Source organism: Falco rusticolus, chromosome 4, assembly GCF_015220075.1.
Source record: "Falco rusticolus isolate bFalRus1 chromosome 4, bFalRus1.pri, whole genome shotgun sequence".
NCBI lineage: Eukaryota > Metazoa > Chordata > Aves > Falconiformes > Falconidae > Falco > Falco rusticolus.
The window spans coordinates 65,079,739-65,101,524 of NC_051190.1; the positions used below are offsets into that span (position 1 = coordinate 65,079,739).

The 21,786-nt window shown below is 38.9% G+C and overlaps 1 protein-coding gene across 4 annotated transcripts in view; it reads right to left on the reverse strand.

Moving 5' to 3' along the window:
• Positions 1–21,786, reverse strand: part of CCNY (cyclin Y) — a 128,901-nt gene that overhangs the window by 26,953 nt on the left and 80,162 nt on the right. For 2 of the 4 annotated variants that reach the window (XM_037385415.1, XM_037385417.1), the window contains exons 3-8: positions 21,140–21,148; positions 19,955–19,989; positions 8,989–9,089; positions 5,388–5,423; positions 1,495–1,552; positions 1,277–1,396 (exon numbers count right to left, since the gene is read on the reverse strand). In XM_037385415.1, the coding sequence (XP_037241312.1) occupies positions 1,277–1,396; positions 1,495–1,552; positions 5,388–5,423; positions 8,989–9,089; positions 19,955–19,989; positions 21,140–21,148 (359 nt within the window). The remainder of the gene's footprint in view (positions 1–1,276; positions 1,397–1,494; positions 1,553–5,387; positions 5,424–8,988; positions 9,090–19,954; positions 19,990–21,139; positions 21,149–21,786) is intronic. The other 2 variants (XM_037385416.1, XM_037385418.1) reach the window with 2 other exon arrangements.

Sequence of the window (21,786 nt, forward strand, 5' to 3'; positions counted from 1 at the left end):
ATTCATCAAATAACCTAAGACCAAACAACAAATAACTGCAAGAAGGTTCCACTGTACTTGACAGTGGATTAATTACATTATAGAAGAACATACTGACCACACAACATATCTTGCCTCCAGCAGAAAACACTTAGGACGAAAAGGGAGAAGGACAAGTACTTAGTGCAATTATGCATAAGAGAGAGACAAAATGTCATTTTAGAAAAGTAATGGTTGGGTCAAATAATTAGGTAGAGCAATACTTCAAAATGTAAGGGTGGAGCACTGCAGGGTGTTTCTTGCCCTATTTCTCTCATATTCCTGTTCTGTACTGGCTAGTACGATTAATTCTGACTGTCTGAAGGAGAAAAGCCTGCCAACTAATCTTAGAAGCCAAGGGAGAGAGATTAACAGAGGAAATGAGTAGGTCTGGGCTTCAAAATCCACCTTCTCCAATTTCCCCTCCTTCTATCTGAAGTGCATAACAAAGTGGTTATGAAACCACATGCTGTAGCGGTAAAAAACCCCATTTTGTTCTTTTAAAATCTCCAAGTCAAGAACACGGGCAAAATTGTGTCTGAAAGCTGAAGAGGCTTGTCAGAGCTGGCAGGATACAAATTTCAGGAAAATTAAGACATTCTCAGCTGGCGGAGCTCACTTTAGCTCCTTTAATCCACACTGTTATGCTGACCCACACCAACTGAAAATCTGAGCCTTCTTTCGTGTCATGCTATTTTTAAAGTAGCTAAACGTCAGCCTTGAGTACAATTGTTCAATCCTATGATGTGGTCCTGAAAGACAAGTACAGGCCAAGTAAAAAAAGAGCCATCACTAACGTGTCCCAGTCATTCACTGAATCCTTCATGTGCCCGTCAATCCTTATTAGTGCTATCAAATTACCTACAGCTGTTCCCGAGTCTCTGCTGGGAGCTACAATGATACAGAGCAAACCCCCCAAAAGTGGAAGCCTTTCTGCTTTTAACATTCCCTCCTGTTCAGACCACTTATGCCATCTGCATTTTCTATCACTCACCTTAGTGGCCTGTAACATTATCACTTTGTGAGGGCAAGATGTAACCCCAGCTTTTGTGTTGCACGTCACCCAATCTCTTCTTCCATCACCTAATCTCCCCAAGAAAATGAACTGTGGTATCTCTTCCCATCAAGAAATTTCCTTGGTCTCCGTGGTGAGAAAGAAATCCCTGGTAACACCTAGATTTATTAAATCATACAAACCCAGCCTTTGAGAACAAAACTGGGTCTATCAGATGGTTGATGTCATCGCTCAGACACTCACCAGGGTGACAATGGCACATTCAGCAGTCAGTTGAGCAGCACTGAACAACGTCCGAACAAAGCGGTAAATCTGTTTCTGCTCCGGGTCATGTTTGTCATAGTCTGGTGGCACTTCGGATTTCTAAGGAAGAAATACTTCCAAATATGTGACTGAAACAAAACGAAGCAGACAAAGACAGACAGTTCACATGAAAGGGAAGAAGAGGCAGATGTACTTACCGAAAGGGGATGAAGGTTTTCATCAAAAATATCTAAGAGCATTCTTCCGTCTGTGTCCCTAAAAAGTATTAAAACCAAAGTAGTGTCATTATCTGAACACAACAGCACGCAGCTCTCATACACACTAGCGTATCATTAAAATTCCGATACTCCTCATGCTGTGGGGTGCTTAGAAACACTGCAGAGATGTGATTTTCAAATTGAAGTTGGACCTGTTCTGCCATAAGGTTCACATGTAATATGAAATCCATGTTACAAAGTAATAAAAAAAAAGCTTTCAATGCCAAAGATACATAGCTCTTCTGCTCTCTGCTGTAAGGCTTCTTCACAGCCTAAGCAGTACTCCTATAAACCATAACGAAATCAGCCCAGCTTACTCTCCTTTTAACTTCATCAGGTCAATCCTTGCAATCTCTTCATTCCTCCTCCTCCTACTTTATTGCCAACATTGTGAACATTTACAAATGTGCAATACTATTTTTACAGTTACCCTTTAGTTCATACAGACTTACTTTTTATTTATTTGGAAAAAGTTATTCTACTAATGATTTCTGAAAGCAAAAAGTAGTACATACAAAAATAAATCAGACAAAATAACATTCCTATTCATTGGTTTTATTTGCTATTTCTCTCTCAGGTCCCCCTGTTGCTCAAGATCGGCATGCAAGCTGATGCAGCTTCACAAGCCGAACATCCAGGATGCAATGTAAGATTTCTCCTGTGTGTAATCTTGGCAGGAACACAAAAGTGAGTGGTATAACAGTACCAGTTAGAAATGGACACTTTCTGGACAGATGCATCCATGTGACCTACTTATTACAATCCCATCTTTATTTATAGCATCTCTGGTACTTTGGTCATAGAGTTCTTCAGAGAAAAACCACCGAATGTGTTTTCTGCTCACAGCACGTGACTCACAGCATGCAAACATGAGTTTTACAGTGGATTGATATCTACAAAATGTATTTATTAGCAGCCAACATTCAAACCTCAACATCTGATGGCAACATTTTTTCTGCTATAAAGCCTGCTAACACTGGAAATAGACGGGGTTTTTTGGTGGTTTTTTTGTTAAAAAAAGGAGTTCCTAAATTAAAACAGGAAACCAGATTGAGATAATTGAGATAGAAAAATCCTCATCAGGAAGGATTTTATGCCAGACTCTTTTACCCTTACATAAAAAGGCTAGTATCTTAATGCAGAAGTAGTTTCACTGGAGTCACTGAGATTTGCTACAGTAAACTGCGGCCCTTCACAATGAGAAGAGACAAAACAAAAATCTCCTATTTTATTTCTTTATGCTGTAGCTGCTGCATGCTATGAAGGCACATTTGAATACCCTAAAGAAAATCTATTCCACAGAAAAAAAAGCTCATAGGTTTTCATCTTCATTAGAACAAATTCACATTGTTATCTTTTAAAAATGAACCATCTGCTAGTTGATCTAAGCATTGTTTTTCACAGTTAGTTTGTTGGGGTTTATATTATTTTGTTTATTTATTTAGCAAATGCACCAATACTTATGCATTCCTCCAAAACCAAGATAGATGTGTCTTTTACCACATCACGTTGCTGAATAGCTAAACACAACAAAAGCTGCAGAAAGCCAATCAATGTAACAATGATAGGAGACACTGGGAGAAGAAGGAATGAGAACTAATTAGAATGTTACAGTCAAATGAAATCTGGGAAACATATGAAGGAATATTCTATTTCTTGTATTGTTTCTCAAAACACTGGGACTGCTGAGAGTTTGGAATATTATGAAGTAATTTAGTTTTAAGTCTACTGTGCACGAAAAAAATGGAACAACTAAATACTGTCTGAAAAGAATTCTTCTCCTGTGCAGCAGATGCTTGACTCGTTTTCTGTCAAAATCAACCCCGAGTCGATATAAGAGTTGCAGTGGTTTCTTACTCCCCAGCCTCCCTAATGAACCAAAATCTACCACATTCATCAACAACTTCCTTTTTGCCTGTAATGGCAGGAAAGAGAACGTATATTTTGCTATTGCTCTTTCAGCAGCCAGTACAACTGAATGCTGTTATCACATTGTCCCTCTGTTCCTAAATCAAAGACAACCGAAGACAGAACAGTGATTTCACAGTTGTTAATTGACACACGCAAGCCTGCTCCAGCATCAGTGCTGAGACCATCTGTCCTGAGTGCAGCACAGGGCACATAGACAACACACCTCCACGCCCCGGGCAGCTTCAGAGGGAGAAGCAGCCACCAGTTCTTCTGGAATAAGCCACCTCTCCATCTCAGAAGCGAAAGGACAGATAGCAAGTTTCCCAAGCAGATAGTATTTGGCATGTATTTGTTTTCAAGACACTGATATGGAACACTATTTTATTTTATAAAGGTTTAACCTCTCTATCTGCTAGTTGTACGTCAAATTGACATCAAGTTCTGTAGGCTCACGAATGGGCATTATTGTACTGCAGACAGAAATCAGCTCCTTGGCAATCGGCACAAAGCAATGGCTCTGGATTCCTCCTGCTCTTTCTGCGGTTTCTTACCCTTTGTAGTTCCTAATGTGCACCATCCTCCTGAGCCTTTTACTCAGTTGGCATGACACTTAACAGAGCATTTAACAATAACTTATTTCCACCAAACTTTAGAGTCTGATTGTCTTTGAGATCTCTAGTATTTAGTCAAGCGTAGTAAAAATTGACTAGTTAGGCAAACTAACCCAGGAACAATGGAAGGAAGGGGGAAAAAAGGAACCACAGATGGATAAACAAGTAATCCAAGCATCATCACCAATGTCTCATTTCCTAGGAAACAAGATTAAAAGTTTGTGAAAAGAATTCACTCCAACTTTTGCTTTGCACATTGCCATATGCATTTCAGTCCAAGGCCTACTGACGTCTTGGAAAGTCTTCTAGGTGCTTTCAGCAGGGATCAAGCCCTAAGCCTTTCTGCCCTTGTGCACTTCTAAAGGTTTCTCTTTAGATGTCAGCCTTGTTTCAAGAAGCATGATGTGTTCCAGTGACCTGAAACGTGGTCTCAAATGATGTACCAGCTTAACTTTAAACTTAGAAATAATTCCTTTTGTTCTAGTTGGACTCCTTACAGTCCAGAATTAAAAACGAGTAAGTGGCTTGTTAGATCAAGATCTAAGCCAAGTTCTCTAAAAAGACACTTTGAAGCGCTATGGATACAAAAGTCTTTTAAAAAAGTATTTATACACTCTCTCCTTAGAAATGTCAGGATATATTATTTTATGATACTGTGACATATCATGAGGACAGGGAATTTAAGATACAAAACCCCAATTCAACATGAGGAGAGCTAATTTATGTACTAAGTTACTTTTTAGAGAAACTATTTTCTACTCAATATCAATCAGCTTGACTGAGCAGAGATCTAAACCATACTACACCAGAGGAGATAAACCAAGGAGCTGCTCTGTTTCGGAGGCATCTTGAATTACATCTATTCAATGTCACTCTTACCATATAATTAATGTTTTTTACTTCAAAATCCATTAACATTAACTGATCACTGATTTACACAGCTAACTTTACAAACCGTAGCTAAAAAAATAAATCTGGAAGACCAATTCAGATTTCTTTTTGCAACACATGTAACAACGCAGAAGTGACCCATGCACATAAAATCAAACACTGAAACATCACAGTTTTTCAATGCTGAGCTGTACTTGCAGATTTTATGGTACATAACCCTCTAATTTTTATTTTTCTAAGCAAAATAATATATAAAATAAAAGAATATGTTTCTCATTTCTAGCATGGGAAATAAGAAAACTACCACCCAAAAACATTTTGAAAGAAACAGAGCATGGATTTTTAGCGTTTGGGCAGTTCATTTGTTTTGATTATATGAAAAAACTGAGATATCTTCAGTACAAGATTTGATTAACATACCTGTTTTTGATGTGGTAATATATTGCAAGAGCTACACTGTAAAGAAAAATACAACGTTAATATCTCAGGACTGTCAAATTATATTATTTTTCATATTAACATGTAAATTTAAAACCTAACACAATGCGTGACAAAGTATGCTCAACAGGCTATTTTCTTCTGTTTGCTCTTAGATACCCAGAAAACTGCTGTAAACAGACAATTTTATAAGCACCTCCTTTTCACTATAGTAACAAAGGAACTTACAAAAATACTCATAATCCACATACCAAGCTGAACATACCTTTCATTTAATGCCCTACTCCACTAAAGTCAATGATAAAACTACTGATGTCCAAGGTTGAAGACAAAGCACCACTGGTATTAGATCTTCTCTTTTATTGTTTGCTAATGCTGCCAGGCTAACATGAAAGGTTTTAATCACTGTTGTCTTATGATTTTATATTTAAATCCATTAACTTTTGGCTGTCTTTCTATGTAGTTACTTACATACCAGACTTGAACACCAGGCTCCTACATTTTTATGTCATCAAGTTACTTGTTTTAACTCAGGAAAGATGACTCCCTGAATAACTTACTGCATTATACATTTCCCATGTTCTCAAACCACACACTGAAGTACCTCCATTTAGATTCTGCATAAAGACAAAAAGCGTCCTTATGTACACAGAAAGCTAAGATTTTACCTATGTATACAACTAACTGATCTCATTCACATTTGAATCTGAAGAAAATTAAGACGTAGTTTCTAATGGTCATTTTCCAGTTTCCAACTCATGACTCCAGCATTATCAAAGGATGCATGCTTTACTCATGACATGAGTTTTATAGTAGGGTAAGGCAGAAGCAGCACCCTCCCTACTTGTTCCAGCAGCATAAAACCCAGTCAAAGCTAAAGGGGGAGGAGGAGGGAGGGAGTTCGCCAGTTCAATCTGTTGACCATTTGCCTTGTCAGTGATTCACTATAAAGATGCTTATGTCTTACACTGACACAAAATTCCACCCCCACCTTTTCTTCTCCATAAAAGGCCTTTTAAAAAGAAAGTCAACTGGTTGCTCTGTAATTTTATTCCAGAATTTTTACATTAAAACTGGTACACTTGAGTGTTGGGAAAACAGTATCTTTGAGCTACTCTGTTAACAGAATTTTATTTCTGCTTTGGTTTGGTTTTGGTTGGTTTGGTTTTTGAGTATTTTCCACTACATGACTGTTCAAAAATATTTTTTCTTACTTGAAAGTAAATATATTTTACTAATTTTGTATCAGCATTATAGCTTTTACCTGGCTGCATTAGAAGTTTTTAGAACACAAATGCTTTTTAAATTTTATTTTTTCTATAGATATGTATTTAAGGAATTAAGAGATACAGCGTACCATGGACATTTCAAGGACAAAGTCTTCACTGAACACAAAAAATACATTTATGAATTAATTTAATTTGACGGAAAGCTATTCACAAAATGAATTAGCCCTAAAATTTAATTTTAAATTATGCCCCTAGGAACACACTTGCAGCTCCAGTTCACTTTATGAAAGCAGATGCAAGAATCTACATTCAGAGCTCTGCTTGGTGCCCATATGGTTGCTTTTGTAACAAAATGTAAAACCGAGTTTAGAAAATATTTACTATTTAGACATCTGTATCAGAATTTGCAAGTCTTTCAGAGCTGTACTAGATTAACTCAGATCCAAGCTTCATTCTGCTTTTCATATGCCGGTTCAGCTAGCACTTGCTGTGCATGAAAGAATCCTATGGAGCTTTCCCCTCACCTACCCTGGTCACCCCACTGATGCTGCAGATCTCCAGCTGATGTGCTAATATTTTAAACACACCAGTGCATAACGTGACCCAGAAGAAATAAACGAGCTGGCCAAGAGACATCCCTCATTGATATATCTACAGGCAATAGCCATTCATCTGCAGAGTCTGCCAGGATGGGGGCAAGAAAGGAAGCTGTACTGGAAAAGCAATAACCCTACAATCTCCCCACCCCTTAAACCTGTTAAATGTGCAGCCAGACAGGCAAGAAGAGGACAAAAAGACTCCTCACCCAGAGGCTTAATGTGCCAGAGGGCAGTTTCTCACCCTACATGACCCCTTTTCAAACCCTGTGACCCCTTGCAGCTTCCAGCCCTTCCCATGCTGGCATCCTGGCCCCAGCCCTGCACAACTCCTCCTGCCCAGACCCAGAGCCAGTTTTTCCAGCCTGACATGTTCCCTCCCCTCCCTACAGCTCTGCCCACATGCCCCTCCCCACCCCCCCACCCCCCCCCACCCCCGACACACACCCTGAGCCTCTCCCAGAGGTCCCCACCTTGCTCCCCCCAGCTTATCTTTCTGTCTCCTCTTTCATAAGGCTGCTGCTGGCCACCATGGCCTGCTGAAAATGCCTCTCCGCTGCTGCAGCCAACTGAACCCATCTCTTCTTTCCAGGAGCAGGTTCAGTTCTGATGCAAAAATGGACCTGAAACCCACCCAAAAGGCTGCACTCACCAAAATCTGCATTCCAAGGATTTTAGAGCAGAAAAGTATTGAGATTCCAGGAGTAAAAAAACCCCTCAAAACCAAAAAAACTTTTTCCAAGTGTTAATCTGAATAATTTTTAAGTTACTGATTAAAGAAACTTGAGGAAAAGCAAGATTGTATTTCAGAGAGAAAGAGCTGATGAGGACTTAGGTGCCAGTCTGACTGCAAATCCCTTCTCCACTCCCTTCTTTTTTCCTTAAACAGAAAAATTAAGAACATGCTTTGGTGACTATCAACATTACTAACTCTTTTGGACACATTAGTCTGAATACATTTGTCTCTCATGTAAGTTCCTCTGCAGTTTTACATTTGAGTACACCAAGGTAACTGACCTACAAACAACTCAAGGGAGTATACCAGCAATCATAATAAACAAACAGCATAAAATGCCTGACCATTCATTTTCTCATTTTTCCCCTTACTGTACAAAATATAAAGAACAATATTCTATAAATACCAATTTAATTTCTCTCCAAATGTAAAAAGGCACCAGTGGAACCTGAAACAATCACCTGAGATGTCACAAAAAGGTAAGCCAATGTGCACACCACATACAAGGCTCCCCACTGCTGTGTAATAAACTGTTAGTGCTGCTGTACTCAATAAGGAAATGAATCTGGAAGCAATTAATTTCCATTTCAAACAGAAAATTGGAAAGAAAACTTAGCAAATGAGCATTTTCTCATGAACAGAAAAGAGCTCTCCAATTTCAGATAATTCCAAACTTCTGAATAAACAAGTACCCAAGTAAGTTTTGAGGACTCATGCAAAGCAAGCACCCGGTTGAACACTGAAGCACAAGGATTTCAGCTGCTGGATCAGACCCTTAACTGCTGTGCTTTCTTTTGAGATAGGCAGTATTGGGAAGTTGATTCTGCATGGACCCAAAGTAAGAGTAATGCCCTTTGTTCATCCTATTCCTTGCCTCTGGAACACAACTGGATTAAATAAATTTACTACTTCAAAACCTAAAACCTTTGAAGCTTGCTTAGTAAAGGTTCAGAAATAGGTATGTATAAATACATATATAATGTAGGTCCTAATAAAAAAAAAAAAGGAATTATAAAACCCACCATTTGATGGTATACTTGAGGTTTGGTTGACTGACTGTGCTGTCATCCAGGAAAATAGTGGAGCAGGAACTGTACTTCCTTCTCAACTGCCCAGGAGGATGCTGTGAAAAATATGCAAAAGAACAATGGCAATTATGTAATACCAAAGCATTTTTCTGAGATGTAAGAATTTAGAAAAAACAAATTTCTCTGTCTTTTACAGTGACACACAGAGTAATGTGATCATGTTTTGAAGCAGTTCAGAAAGTTCAGAAATAATCACCAGTGAAAAGTCACAACAATCACCACCTGAACCTTGACTAGTGCTTTCAAGTTCCAGTCTCCCCTCCATCCCTCATTCCCCAAAGCCATGCAAAAAATGTGCAGATTTACTCACATACATACATACATTTGGAAAGCAAATATGAACATGATCTGTTTCTGTCCTCATTCCAAAAGAGTAAATGGAAGAGTGAAAAAGAAATCATGTTAACAATGAAGGTTGATTTAGAAACAGATGCAAAACCATGCTTGGAGGAAAGAAGATTAAAAAAAACCCAAACAAATTTTAACAGAATGAAGTAGGGGAAAGAGGTCTTTACATTAAAACTACTAAACCCTCTAAAAATTAACAGGGAAAAAAATCAGAAAAATTAAACAGGAATGAATTGTTATTAGACAGGAAGAAAACTGATCAAAGGATATAAGAGAAAGTGGATATGCAAATAAAGAAGAAATAGATTTCTTAACAGAGAAAGTTTTCAACAGATTTCAATCCTATTTCTGCTCTCTCATAGGAAAACATTGGAAAGCTCAGCCACAAAAACTGTATTTTGACAACTTTAGTTATTTCTGAGATTTTTTGTTGAGAAGGCTTCTCCTTCAGCTCTTTAGAGCAGCCAGCACTCACTGGTCTAAAGAGAATAGCTTCATCATTCCAGCTATAGCTAGTTGACAGTCATTAATGCCCTTTGATTGCTTATTCTAACTACACTAGGTGAATAACTTGACCAAGAACCTGTGTCAAGAAAGTTAAGACCAGTCAAATTACATGTTTAACTTACAACAGAATAGGTTTAAAATTCAGTTGGCACATCAACATGGAGATTTTAATTTGCCTTACAATGAGTGTTGTTTCCAAGCATTTCAGCGGCGAGGACCAATGCCAATACCATTGGGGGAATCCACCGGCATTTCCAGCTCAGAGCAACTGAGTATTATCTAAGTCCTGTGACTATTACCTCAGCGTATCTTTCCCTGCCTAATTTCCAAAACAAATATTATCACAAGTCCCAGCACTCCATCATCTCACTAATGTTTCATTTTCCATAGGCAAGAGAGTTCTTAGCAGTACTCATTAGACAGAGAACAGATAGATTCCTGGTAAAACCTACATGCATCTGAGTCATCTTTCTAATTCTCCCAGCTATCGGTGAAAGAGCATTCAAAGTCTTCTGTTCATTGAAAAACCACATAATTTCTGAAGCTGTTACAATTGCAGAAACATTATGTTCAAATATTTGAAAGCTCATCAACAAATTCTGTCAAGGTCCCTCACATGACCCAATAAAGTAGTAGGTTGAGCTGCTTTTCTTGGAAGTGAAAAAAGTTTACTGAGAAAATGAGAACTATTCCCTCCCAAAATTCTCAAAAGTCTGGAAAGATACTTCAACACTTTGGAAGCTCACAATCCATCTACCTTCCAACTATTATATGTTAAGCAAGGTTACAAACAAAATGTAAAAGCACTGGAAGCATTAATGCCATTAAATGTATTATCTAGCACTGATGTATACAAAGAGAATTACAAGGGGACTGGTGATTTATAGCTTTTATTTGCCACAGTTTAGTTCAAATTTCTGGATTAGTCTGTTGAGTACCTTCCACAGGCATGATAAACGCAAATCAACTTAAACCCAACTGAAAAATCAGGCTGTCCAGTGGTTGAAAAAAAGGGAGAGGTACAGGCATTTCAGCATCATTATAAAAAAAAAAAAAAAAAGCACATGGAAAGTTTTATTCTACATTTTAAGTGTCAACAGTCTTAAAGGTTTAAATAAAATTTAAGATAATGGACCGGATTTCATTTACGGTAATATGAGTAAAAACAGAAAACAACTCTAGCAACACCACCATCCAATTTAAATTTTCTTATGTAAACACACTCTAACTCAATAATGAGGACCACACACCTTCTTTCTGAAACCACCATCTCACAGAACTCCTCACTGTTTTCAGCCCACATCACACTTCATTCAGCTTAGAACTTTTCACACTTCAGAAAAATATGTGGTGTCTCATGCCTCACTTTCTGTTCATAACAGTTTGGCAGGAAGGGGTACCTCTCCCAGTCTGAAGAATGGTGCCAAGTGTAAACCTACTATCACGGGTAGATACACACATTTGTGCCATGTGAATAACCAACCTATGGGTAGATCAACATTCCCAGCTTCTACCCTGACATCCAACTGCAGCCATACAGTATGCCAGGTAACAGATTTTCTGCCTTTTCCAAATTACTGGAAAACACTCTGTTTCATATTTTACCTTGACTAAGCTGGAAGACATCTAAAGTCCCACAGTCCAGTCAAATAGTCTTTTCTGAACCTCCATAAAATCCTGCACAGGAACCTTCCCCACCCTGGCAAAGGGCAAGAGAGGTTACTGAGCATCATCACCTCAGTATTCAGCGCTGTCCTGTAGAGAAACCCCTTTCTGGGTCCATTTCAACGGGGTAAGTCCATATCCAAAATCGTACAGAAGCTTAAATGAATTCACATTTTGAATCCACCATGGCTGACCACAAAAAACCTTCCACTTAGACAAGTCAGAGACGCTTTAAACAAGAAGAATATGGATGAGCTGAGAAAGAATATAGACCCTTTGAAGAACTAGCAAAACCCCCTAAACATTAATGGGATCCCTTCTCAGGTTCTGCCCCCACCATCAGGGCTGATGTCGGAAAGAAAGGAGTGGTATAGCTCCTTTGCAAGTCTTGACATACAAAACATGACAGCGAGCGTAGGACACACGTGGGGCCTTGGACAATCTCTGCCATCACAAGTATTTACAAATTAAAAGTACTGATATGAAGTGGATTCACTTTATACATACTTTAACTTGTAGTAGTGATATTTTTGTACCCGAGCTGAGATTCAGTAGATATCATGCTTCTCAACTTCAGCAAGGCCTCTGATTTCATCTTGCATAAAATTCCCAAAGGGCAAAACAAGGAAAGGGCAAAACAGCAGGTAAAAACTACTTGGAAAACTGTACTCTGGTTACCCAGGGATCACTTTCAAATTAGAAGGCTGAAGTAAGGGACATTCCAAAGAGGTCTGGTCTACTCAATGTAAAATTTTGAGCAATAACTTTGATAAGTTATAAGAACCATAGTATTTTTTACTCAATTTGCAGTGGCATTAACTTGCAGAAGACTCTTTCATAGAACAGGAAAATATCACATAGGTTTTACAGATTTACCATGCATACAACAAAGCAGAGCACCCTTCCACTCTGCTTAGCTGGAATTTTATGTCCAGTTTGGACCACTGCAGTTCAAGAAAGATGAACTGATTTCAGAGAGTCAGGAGGAGAGAGCAGCAAGATTAATCAGAGGTTTGAAAAACCTGACTTAAAGGAAAACCAAAAGACTGGAGAGGTTTTCTCCAGGAACAGTGGAACAATAATGACCTTAAGTCATGTTGAAGGGAGTTCCAAAGAAGAGAACGTTGTTCTCCATGACTTTTGCAGATGGGATAAGAAAGAGAAAGCTTATAGTGAACTAGGGAAAATTAAGATTGGACATGAAAGTGTGAGAGGAGGTGATGGCAAAAAACCCCCAAAGCAAACCCAAATCACCACTTTTTTCTAATAGCAGGGACACCTTGAGTGACTTGAGCCATGATAGAATCTCCATCACTGAAAGTTGTAAAGAAGACATAAAACAAACATATGCCAGGAACACCTTCGATTGAGGATTCTGCTCTTAGGCTGGAAACCAGACTGAACAACCTCTTGAGATGAATTCTGGACCAGTTCTCTATCACTTCTGTGATTTTTTTTATTTTTTTTTTTTGTGGGGAGGATTTGTAGCTCTTTACTCCAGAAGCAGTTGTTATTTTTCCGCATTTGAACAGAGATGTTCATTAAGAAATTCAGGGATTATAGGTTACAATAAATGCATAATTCCTGTTCCGTGGAACTTCTTTCTTTACAGAAAAAGATGTAAAATGGAAAAAGTTGCTTTATAACTTGCTAAGCTTTTACATGTGTTACAGAACAGGCTCCAAGAAATCAAGATTCAACATACCTCAAATTAATGCCAGGTGTTTCTAGCTCTTAAAAACAGCCGGTTTTCCCTCTCGTACAACTAGTACTAAGGAATTATCACTGCTTCATTTTTCTCCATGCTTCATTCTGAAACCTTCCAACTTTCCAAATGACATTTGTTTTCAGATGTGTGAACAACAGGATTTACTGAAAGTTTACATAAAATACATCTTACCAGAAGCAGAATGGCTTAGTTTGCCATCAAAATCATACTCGCTCCACAGAACTGTTTCTATCTACCTGCTGTGAAAGGAATCACAACAAATTCCTAACTAATTTACAATGAGAATACACAAAAGGATTAATTTCTCTCAGCTTTCATTTTAGCATCACTCAGAAATTAAATTTGTGGGGAAAGGGGAAGCACTACTATTTCTTTTGTTAAAATAGTTATTTCAGGGTGTTCTGGGGTAGAAACACGCGGACCAAAAAGCCACTCTCAGAACTGTACTAGCCAGCTAGCTGTGTCCTGGAAGCTCTTTAGCAACACTAGTATGGCACTCTGCCCTGATGCTCAGCAGGATTTGTTCATTTGGGTGCAACGCTCCCCTAATGAAGCTATACAGAGCTTTTGTACCAGAGCTGGCCTTCAGCCAGTCAGCTTCCAGTTTGGCAGAGGTGCTTTGGCCTTTTCCAGTGTTCTTTTGCTTTTGTCCATCAAAAGATAATTTGCAGCTTCTGTCCTAAATAATGATAGTACTGTCTCCTCTTCCATCAAACCAGGTGTAAGTTACTGCATGATTTTAACCATTTAATAGTAGCTCCCTCCATCGAAAAAATTGAGGCTGGCTTGCACCCGTCTGTGGAGACATGCCTGTTAGCTTCCAGGCAGCAGAGGCTGGCCAAAATGCTAATAGGCAAAACTGGCATGTACAAGTACACATGGAGCCAAATTACAACAGCAAGCAAAAATACCAGGACTGCTGCTGACTTGGAAAAGGGAGGCTCCTATCCTGGGAATCTTCTGTTGCTTCTGGACATGATTTAGTTCTGACAACATTTTTCACTGAAGAAACATGACTTTACAGGTCAACAAAGTGCTTCCAAAATCAAGCAAGCCATGCAACACAATTCTCTGCACGGCTCTGCAAAGCTCTGCATTTATCTTCTTCATCTTGCATAATTTGATACTACAGCACAATTGTCTACATTTAGTGGCTCGATCTGGATATATGCACCCAAACAAAAGCCATAGGAAACTGCAGCATTGTATGCTTACCTTTCTCTGCCAACATCTACAACAATAATTTAAAAAAAAGATCTAGTCCAGCCACTCTTGAATAACACTCATTGTACCTCACCAGTCACGGCATGATTCAAACTTGTCCTCAATTGATGAGCTTCACCAGTGTTTGATAATGTCCAAAACTGATGCCTCAGCCTAGATCTGTACCTGCACATTTTTTGCTCTCAAAGCTTGTCCTTACACATGTCAGTTATGGAAAACTATGTCAGCATACCACTGAGCTCCTGGGGGGCTCAGCAACCGCTGGTAAATTCTGCAGCACACCACAGGCCCTACTTAACCACTGATAAAGTGCTCTGCTTTACAAACCTGCAAGATTAAATATTTCTCTGAATGCTAAAAGCAGCTCAAAGGCTTGTATTTACATAGCATATAATTGCTAGTGTTGTGCAATTTGACCAGAGGGACTTCACTAGGCTCCCAGCACAGCAAGTATTGTATAGCAACCTTGTAAAAAAACCCTCCCACATGTTCTCATTCTACCCCAAAAGTTATCTTGTGTTCCTCCCCCTACAACAAGTTTGTCACTTCATATAACTTATTGCCTTGAGGCTGATAGAAAAGGTAAAATTCTTCAGAAAACAGGAAAAAAGCAAGGGGCTGAAAGATACTAGAAAAAAAAACATTTCAAACAGTAAGCTTAGGTAAGCCATTAAAGAAAACTTGCTCATTCCAACTTACTGGAAACCTGAAAAAGCTTCTTAGACAGCATCTGTTAGGAACAGCATCAGCATAGGGAATCTGCTGGATGGGCCAGATGGCCTATAGAGGCCCCCTCTAGACCTGCTTCTTTGTGATCTTGCAATGGAGAGGAGCAAAGACTACATTAAGCAATCTCTAGGAGAGCTTCAAGAGCACCTGAGGAGCCTCTAATCTATCTTCCAGTTTATCTTTTTCCTTCTCTTTGATTAAGGAATGTTAATTAAAATACCTTAAGGAATTTGGACAGCAATTATAAACCTTTACAATACCCAGCCTCAGGCAGTCTGCTTAAAACCAACATTTCACATTTTATGTTGTGCTTTTGCATTTTTCACAGATTAAACTACTTTTCAGGCTTTGTTCCCATTTCAGCATGTTCCTTATTGACTCTCAATCACTAGCTGGAAGTTTTTGATTATCAGTCACATCCCTAGTGGTTTTACAATAGAGAAGCAGAACAGCCTCATTATCCAACCTGACAAGAAAATTTGGGGACTACACAAGAACAAATACCATATATCATTTCAAGCATACAAAAAGGCTCACAGAAATTGCTTGTGCCACATCACGTACAGCAAAGGACCCCTCTGTCCTCTGCCAGTCCCCATCAGCAGGACTGCCTGGAAAGAAGCTTCCCCTGTTGCGAATCACTACAGGGACCAAGGGGTTCTGACATGAATGATGCCCAGAAACTTCTTCCCAAGATGCTGAAAAAATTTTGGTCTATACATAGGTGTTAGTTTTTCTAATTGAAATGATAAAACCAGTATTAGGCTGCTGGGATTTGAACATCCAGTTGCCGAGTAGCAGACAGTAGAAGATGATGCTGAAAGGAAGCTGATTCTACAAGGCTGAGGAAAAGTCTCCAGAAAAAAAAAAAAAAAAAAAAAGACAGTTATAATTTCCCTTTATCTTCCTTCCCTTTTTCTTCCCTCCCTTTTCCTTCCCTTTATCCTCCTTCAGAAATATTCCAATGTCCAAAAAATATTCCTTATTTTTACTGGACATTACTGCTCATAAACACAGATTCGACTTTAAGAGCATATCTTGTCAAGAAGAGAAAGTACTTTGGCAAACAGAGAACTTTTATCTCCATCGAGTTTTTCTAGAAGTTTTCCCTTTCAGACAAGATTACTTTTGCCTCCCCTGTCCTGCTTCCTTCCCTGCAAAAAAATAATCACCCAGTACAAAGAACCAGATACTGCAAACAATAATAAAAATTTCACTCTTTCTTCACCCACCCCCTCAAAAAACGTAAAATACGTCTTCCTGTTTGCTTTCCTTGTACAGAGATACTGATGCAATCTCTCCTCTCTGCAAGAGGAAATGCCTCTGTATCAGTCTGCATCTTTATCCCCTCAGCAGCTTGACCAAGAAGATTAAAAGACAAGCGCACACTGAAGCAGCATTAAAGCCGTAACAAAAAACTGCAACTGCCAGTTCAACAGGAAAGGGGAGTCTGCTGCAACTGTTCAGAAATTAAAATAGGCTGGAAGAAAGCAAACACGCCAGGTACACTGTGGGTAGGTAACTTCCAGCACCTACAAGGATGCAAAGGTTCCAGCACCATCCCCAAACTGGCGTCTGTCTCCCTGGGCTCTGTGGGGAGACTGATGACAGCATTCTCATAGCACCCTGTCACCCCCCACTTCTATTCCCTCCCCCTTGCCTTCCCCACCCCAAAACCAGAACAGCTGCTGGCTTCCTCCATCATACCTGACATTCACTGACAAGGTGAATCAGAAACATGGCAACTGCCAGCCCTTGACAAAGAGCAACACATCAAAGCAGGAACCTAGTATCTGTATTCAGGATCAAAGGAAACTATCCAGCCAATTAAAATATTCTAGAAACAAAAGGAAGAAAGAAAGGAAAAGAAAAATGGCATGATCATACTGAGAAAATGCATTTTAAAATGAGGAAGAGTCAATATTAATTCAATATTTTTTTTTCATAGGTAACATTCTGAAACTGTGTTTATATAAACTGCTATTCTCATCTGCTACTACACAGAACTAGGCAAGCAGTTAAAAAAGAAAAAGCACAACTCTTCTCGATATTTCTCTTTGCTAGCCACCCTAATCACTTGGGAGATGTTCAACTCTGCCTACAAAGTAACCAGTAAGATACCGCACAAAGGGATAAAAATATTTTGTTGCTCATCTTGGTTATTTATCACAAAAGGAGAGTAAGTATAAAAGAATTAGAAGAGAAAAAAAAAGAAAGATGATGTTATGGAAAAACCACAGGAGTGCTGCATTATGGCGAGGAGTTCTTGTAAAAGGAAGACAAAAAACAATGCCCCAAAATTTATGTCCGCTGGCTTGCTTCCTCCAGAGCAGATGTGGAGACCCAGCACTTCACATCAACAGGGAAACACATAACTAGCAATAGCTCCTGTTCAAAATGCACTTAGCACACACTGAAAAATGGTGGAAAAGAACAGAACAACCAATAGGGTATACCATAAATTCCGTTATCATGTAAATTTTACCCATTATTTGTCACATTACAATCATTAAATCTATTTCCTCAAATTCCTCCAGACAAGGCAGTCTAGGAAAATTAGGATGGGTCCCTGCAGTCTACAAACCTAAACACAGTTGTCAGTTAAAGGCCACAGCAATCATTTCAAAAACGATCACCAGTTTGTGCGTCAGCTTTAGCAGACTGAATATTAAGGAGGTGCTGAATGAATACTCACAGGTGTGCTGAAGTAACAACTTAAATATCACAGGGCACGTTTGAAAACAAGCTATGAGTATTGTCTAAAAAAAAAAAAATTAACTGACTTGTAAAGACATACAAAGAAAGCCATGGTTAGGACTTCAGCTTCATAAAGCTTATTTTTAGCTTTGTAACTCAAATGAAGTACTTTGTCAGTACAAAGAGTTCAGACTTAAGGTAGCAATAAAGCAGACTACTGCGGGAAGTTTACACTGCTGCAACCTTAGCCAATGCTTTGAACAATACTTGAAAAAAACAAAAAAATTAGGAAGAGGTACAGTGCTTAGGGCACCAACTGTGTAAGCTGCTGTATTGCGCTCCCAACAATACAGCCCCTTCGTGACATGATCACCCTTCCCTTTTCTGCAACAAGTCCAGCACTGCCTAAAAATATTTCATACCAGAGTCTGCAGCACTGTGCTTCCAGCAGCATTTGTAATAGTCATCTTTGTTCAGTCTTCCAGAGGAATCCACTCTCAGTCTGCCTAATGCAGCACACATCTTTTACATGGCATGAAAAGATTCTGGATATGTGATAATTTCATCTATGTCATAAGGTAGTCACAGAATCTCAGTTAGTACCTTGCTTTGCATTGCCTAAATCCTCACTTTTTTTGCACTGAACCCTCCAAATTTGAGGCTAAAAAGCATCCTGGAAATTACTGAGCATACATTATTAAGTTTGCAGGAACCCAGTGCATTAGCTTTGCAAGTAATTCTGTAACAACACAAGTGCACTGGAAACCACCCTCACATGCACTGTGAACAATGGAAATGTTTTACAGGGCGAGAAGCACTAAGAATATCCGCTAACCTAGTGGGGCCAACTTTAAGGCTTTTATAAGTCTCACAACTTCTCAAAATCTTAACTCTAGAGAAACCAAAAAATTTCAGCTTGCTTTTGAAGCCAGGCAGTAGTTCCAGAAACACTCAGCACAAACCACTTCTGCCAACAAATGAAGCAGTCCTGCCTTCTCACCCCACTCAGTGGCTCGTTCCTGCTTCCGTGCCTCCCTCCCTTTCTACAAGTACAAGCCCTGAAGTGAATCACATTGAGGAGCATATTCGTTTTAGCTTTTAGCTGTGCTGAATCTACCTGCATTCATGCCCCAATCTAGTTTACCTGGAGCCGCACAAAGGGCTGCAGAGGCTATAAACCACATCTGTTTTTTTCAACAGCTGTACCAGCTTAAAAATGATTCATGAAATGATGGCCTATATTTGCAGACAGAGGGAAGTTTAAGAACTTTTCCTCATTTCACCCTGAAGGTAAATACCATTTAGAAGACAATTAGTTCTTCCCCTACTCAATTTTACTGAGGCATGACTCCAGACGTTTCGGCACAAGGCTTAAATAACTGGCAACCGCACTGGTTCCAGGTGCTTCAGTAGTACAAAACAATACTAACTGGGGCAAAGAGCCTGGTCCTGCACCCAAAGCAGGCTACAGAGAATTTGCTCTCAGCTTCACTGAGAATTTGATTCAAACAGAAGAGAACTGCACAGAAAAATGCCTGGGGTACACAAGCCTATCAAAATCCCATCTTCATACTCGGCATGTACCACGTGTCATCCACATTTATGTCGCATCAACACTGGTCAGGCACTTCAGAACTTCTTTGTAAATATCCAGTGCTGCAGCTCTCTGGCAAAGCAAACTTGCATACAAACGTCATTTGAAGTTTTGGGAGTAAAATTATTTTGTATATAATTTTAGAAATCATACTAATGTGTGCAGCTCTTTGTCCCAGGTACTAGTTACCTCTGTACACTGGTAGTGAGCATGATACTGTCTTCAAACCAACAGATCCGTTCCACTAACTCAATAGCCGAGACCTATACTTCTGGATCCTGATGCAGAACAGACATTTGAAGCATCAGCACCTTCTCACCAATACAGAAATCACGTGTGATAACTCTTATTTACTGTATAATATAGACAACAAGGAGAAAGCTGCATAGCGAGGCATTTTCACTTACGTGGTTTATATAGAGACTCTTGCGTTTTTCTCTCACTGCAAAAACACAAAATATGATAGAAATATTACATGACTATTTTTCCCGATCAAGCTTCTTATACACTATTTATAACAAAAAGAACAGGAGGCTATCTATGAGCAACATTATAACTGCTTTTGCACTAACCAGGTATATTTATATATCAAACACAGAAGGAACATATATATTTGTATGCATAAAGGCATTTATGCTCACTAGTGTGGTGATGGATTAAAATTCTCATCCATTTGGGTACTTCACCAGGCGTTGGTCCGCATGGGAAAGTTAATATGCAGTAAGCTACGGTCCAAGTCAGCAATGGATTAGCCATCCTTCACCAGTTCTCTGTGTAGGTACTCCTGAGCCACCAGTGCCTTCATGCAAGGTACCTTGTTGCAAAGTGACCTACGCTACCTTGCAGGTATGAAAGCACCTAAAAAGCTACACCATGGAGTTAGCAAATTCCCATCATAGCTTACTGTGCACTAACTCCCATAGAGGAGCCTTGAAACCATATGCATTAGACCACTGCCTTCTATAATGATCAGATGCAAGCCTGAAACTATTACTCATGTCGCACATAACAATGAAAATAGATAACTTTGGTGAGTATGAACCAGTCACCACAAGCAAGGCTTGCAAGTCAAAGCCACAATTAGCCAAAATATTCAGAAAGTAAACAGCAACAAGGGAGACAGATGTATAGAGTCTTAATTGTCAGGCAAATGTTTATTACAGCTGATAAAATATACTGTATTTAATTTTTTTAAAGCACTTTCCCAATTAACTCACCCCATAGAGAGCCTGTGGAGCTCTGTTCCAGTGAAAATACCACAGCATTTAGGATATAAGTCTGGAGGCAACTAACACATAAATCAAACTGCAGGATTAAAATAATAATGGTTTCATGCTGTAGGTGATTAAATGCACTTTGGTGCACCATGATTTGAAAGCTATGCAACCCAACGCACTCAGCAAAGTAAGAGTGTTCATAATGGTAGGATAGCCTGTCCATTCCCTGTTGGATGAGAAGCCATTACTCGTGATTTATTATAAGCAAGCAATCTCACATAAACAAGGCTGTATGTGTGAATATTGTGAAATAACTATGTTTAATGCAGACATAAAATGAAAAGAAAGTAAGAAAAAACTTATAAAAATCCTTACATAATTTTCCTCCCAGGGAGCAGAAAGGAGAATCACACATGACAGATGTTAGCCATGTCACTTAGTACATGCTCAGATCCACAATTACGGACATTGTATAAGAAACAGAATTAAACAGGAACATCAGGAAAATTCTGATTGTCTAGTAAAGAGTTAAACTGCTTAAAATCCTTCTAAAACACTGCACTACACTTAAGCTCCACACACTGCATTTATCACCAGCAAGGGACATAAGTGATCTAAAGGGAAACAACGAAATGATGGTAGATACTCACTTCTAAGAACAGCCAAAGTATTTGTCTAGTATTGCATATTGCAACATAAGGGCAGTAACAATTCTGATAAGCTGCATATAAACCTAATAAGAGTACATAACTGAAAATTAACACCTATTAACTGCAAAATTTTGAAGACAGTTAAGTATTTAAGTGTTTTAATCGCAATTATACCACAAAGTTCTTATGGACAAAATCCTATAAAGACAGCCTGCACATACACTCCAAATTCCATTTTAATCACCTTTTTTCTCCTATCTTAGTTTTTATCTTCTGTATTTTCCCTTGTATCTATTATTCAATTCCTCGTGAAAGTACAATTATCTATTTATCCAAGCAAGAATAACACTCACAGATCATTCCCATTTGCTA